Here is a 1,817-nt window from a genome sequence, read left to right as displayed (position 1 = left end):
CTTCATCAGAACCGCAAAACACAGCACCGTAAGAGCCACCACAAATAGAAGGAATCCACCCAGCCACAACCAGCACAAGCAGCCTGTGCGCGTGCCCTGCCTGCCCTTCCATTGCTTGTTTGTTTGGCACCAGGACAAGAGGCGGTGGGCACAAACTGAAAGGCGGGAGGTTCTGCTGGGCAGGAGGAGAGGCCTCTGCGGTGACGCTGACCGAACTGTGGCACAGGTTGCCCAGGAAGGCCGGCGGGTCACCCAGACCCACTCAGAGGTCTTCACAAGGCCTGCGGATGTGGCCCCGGGCAAGTGGCTCTGGGTGGCTCCTGGAAGAAGGCGTCCCTTTAACTCTGTTTTTCCTTCTCTTTGTCTGCAATGCTGCTGGATTTTGGAGGAGACATCCTGAAGTTTGCAGGTGTGTCCTTAGGAGGAGGCAGAGTCACTGTCGTGCTGATGCGCAGCGTCTCTCGTGGGAGCCTCCTGGATTCCACCCTGCTTTTTGCAGAGAGCCAAGGGGAACTGCTTTGTCTCCAGCTTTGAGCAGGGCTTCTACAGGAGCGCTGAGGCGTGGGAGAAGCGGTGGGGGGGAGGGAGCCCTGTCTTTGAGTGCTGAGGGGCACTGGCGGTGGGGGGTGTCGGCCTCACCGCTGCCCCCCACCACCCACCCTCTTGCTCTGCTGCCCTGGAGGTCGCTGTGGCTGGCCCAGCAGATGGGAAGGGTCCCTGAGGCTAGGCTGCCTCAGAGGTCCTTCAGGATGATGCCCTCCCACAGTCCCATCTTCCTCTGCATGCCGCCCGGCTGCTTGCTGCTGTCCCTGCAGCTGGGCGCAACTCAGGGACAGTCAGCCCTCGGGAGAGCCTTCACCTTCTCCTCCCTTTCCCCAGGGGACGCTGTGCTGGTGCTGTGGAGAGCAGCACAGCCTCACCTGCCTACAGCCATCAACCTGGCGCTGCAGTGCTCCAGTGAAATCCAGAAGAAGTACGGCACTCATGACACACACATGGGTCTCATGCTCCACCTGAAGATAGGTACGGGCACAGATGGGTCAGCCCCGGTACTCTCCAGAGCTGATGGATAGCCTCCCCTGTCAGCATTTGCAGGGCAAGCAGGAGGCAGTGAGGGCAGGGGAGGCCAGGGCTCCTTCCCTGCCTGCCTCACGTCAGCTGTAGCACAGGCCCCTCACTCCCAGCAAGGGTCCTGGAGCACAGCCCGCTCCGTCCATGGGGGCCCCAACGTCTGACCCCACTGGGAGGTAGATCCTACACCCGGTCCTCAGACGGGCCCCTCTGTCCTGCCTGCCCCTTGGATAAGGGATGTGTCACCTCTGGGATGCTTCCTCAAGTTCCAGGAACTAAACACTTGGTGCTTTTCATGGCGAGCAAAGGGGAACTGCTTTGCCTAACAGCTTTGAGCCAGGCTTTTGCAGGCTCTCCTCGCACCACAGACAGCATGCCTGGGCTGCAGACTGTGGGCAGAGACTTCACCTGGGACTTCCACAAGACCTCTTCTATCCTCCTCTCTCTGGGTCTCCCTGTTGCTTTTCTCCCCTTTGCTTTGCCTCAAGGGCCCCCTTCCCAGCTCACCGGAAGGCTCTTGCCTTCTCAGGCACACGACTTGCAACCTGCCTTCACGTAAACAGAGCAGACGCTGCTCAAGCTGCTGCTCTGCAGGGCTTGCTCTGTAGGCCACTGGCTCAGATGCCCAGCAGTGCCAACGCACTGTCAGTGTTGACTTTGTTTGCCCCTTTGTAGATGCCCGTTTCTGGGACCTGTGTGGCTATGGCCCAGAGACGCACGAGGCCCTTCCCTCTCTGCTGCCTGTC

At 60.3% G+C, this 1,817-nt stretch overlaps 1 protein-coding gene across 1 annotated transcript in view; it reads left to right on the top strand.

The window, feature by feature from the left end:
• The first annotated feature begins 750 nt into the window (after positions 1–750).
• The window catches only part of LOC104916512 (adenylate cyclase type 10-like), a 2,978-nt gene continuing 1,911 nt past the window's right edge, over positions 751–1,817 (top strand). Inside the window, exon 1 of the mRNA XM_031557650.1 lies at positions 751–1,023. Coding sequence (XP_031413510.1) covers positions 753–1,023 — 271 coding nt within the window. The 5' untranslated portion in view covers positions 751–752. The remainder of the gene's footprint in view (positions 1,024–1,817) is intronic.

The sequence above is a fragment of the Meleagris gallopavo genome, unplaced genomic scaffold (assembly GCF_000146605.3).
Source record: "Meleagris gallopavo isolate NT-WF06-2002-E0010 breed Aviagen turkey brand Nicholas breeding stock unplaced genomic scaffold, Turkey_5.1 ChrUn_random_7180001911231, whole genome shotgun sequence".
Taxonomy (NCBI): Eukaryota; Metazoa; Chordata; class Aves; order Galliformes; family Phasianidae; genus Meleagris; species Meleagris gallopavo.
This window is presented reverse-complemented; position numbering and strand designations above follow the sequence as displayed.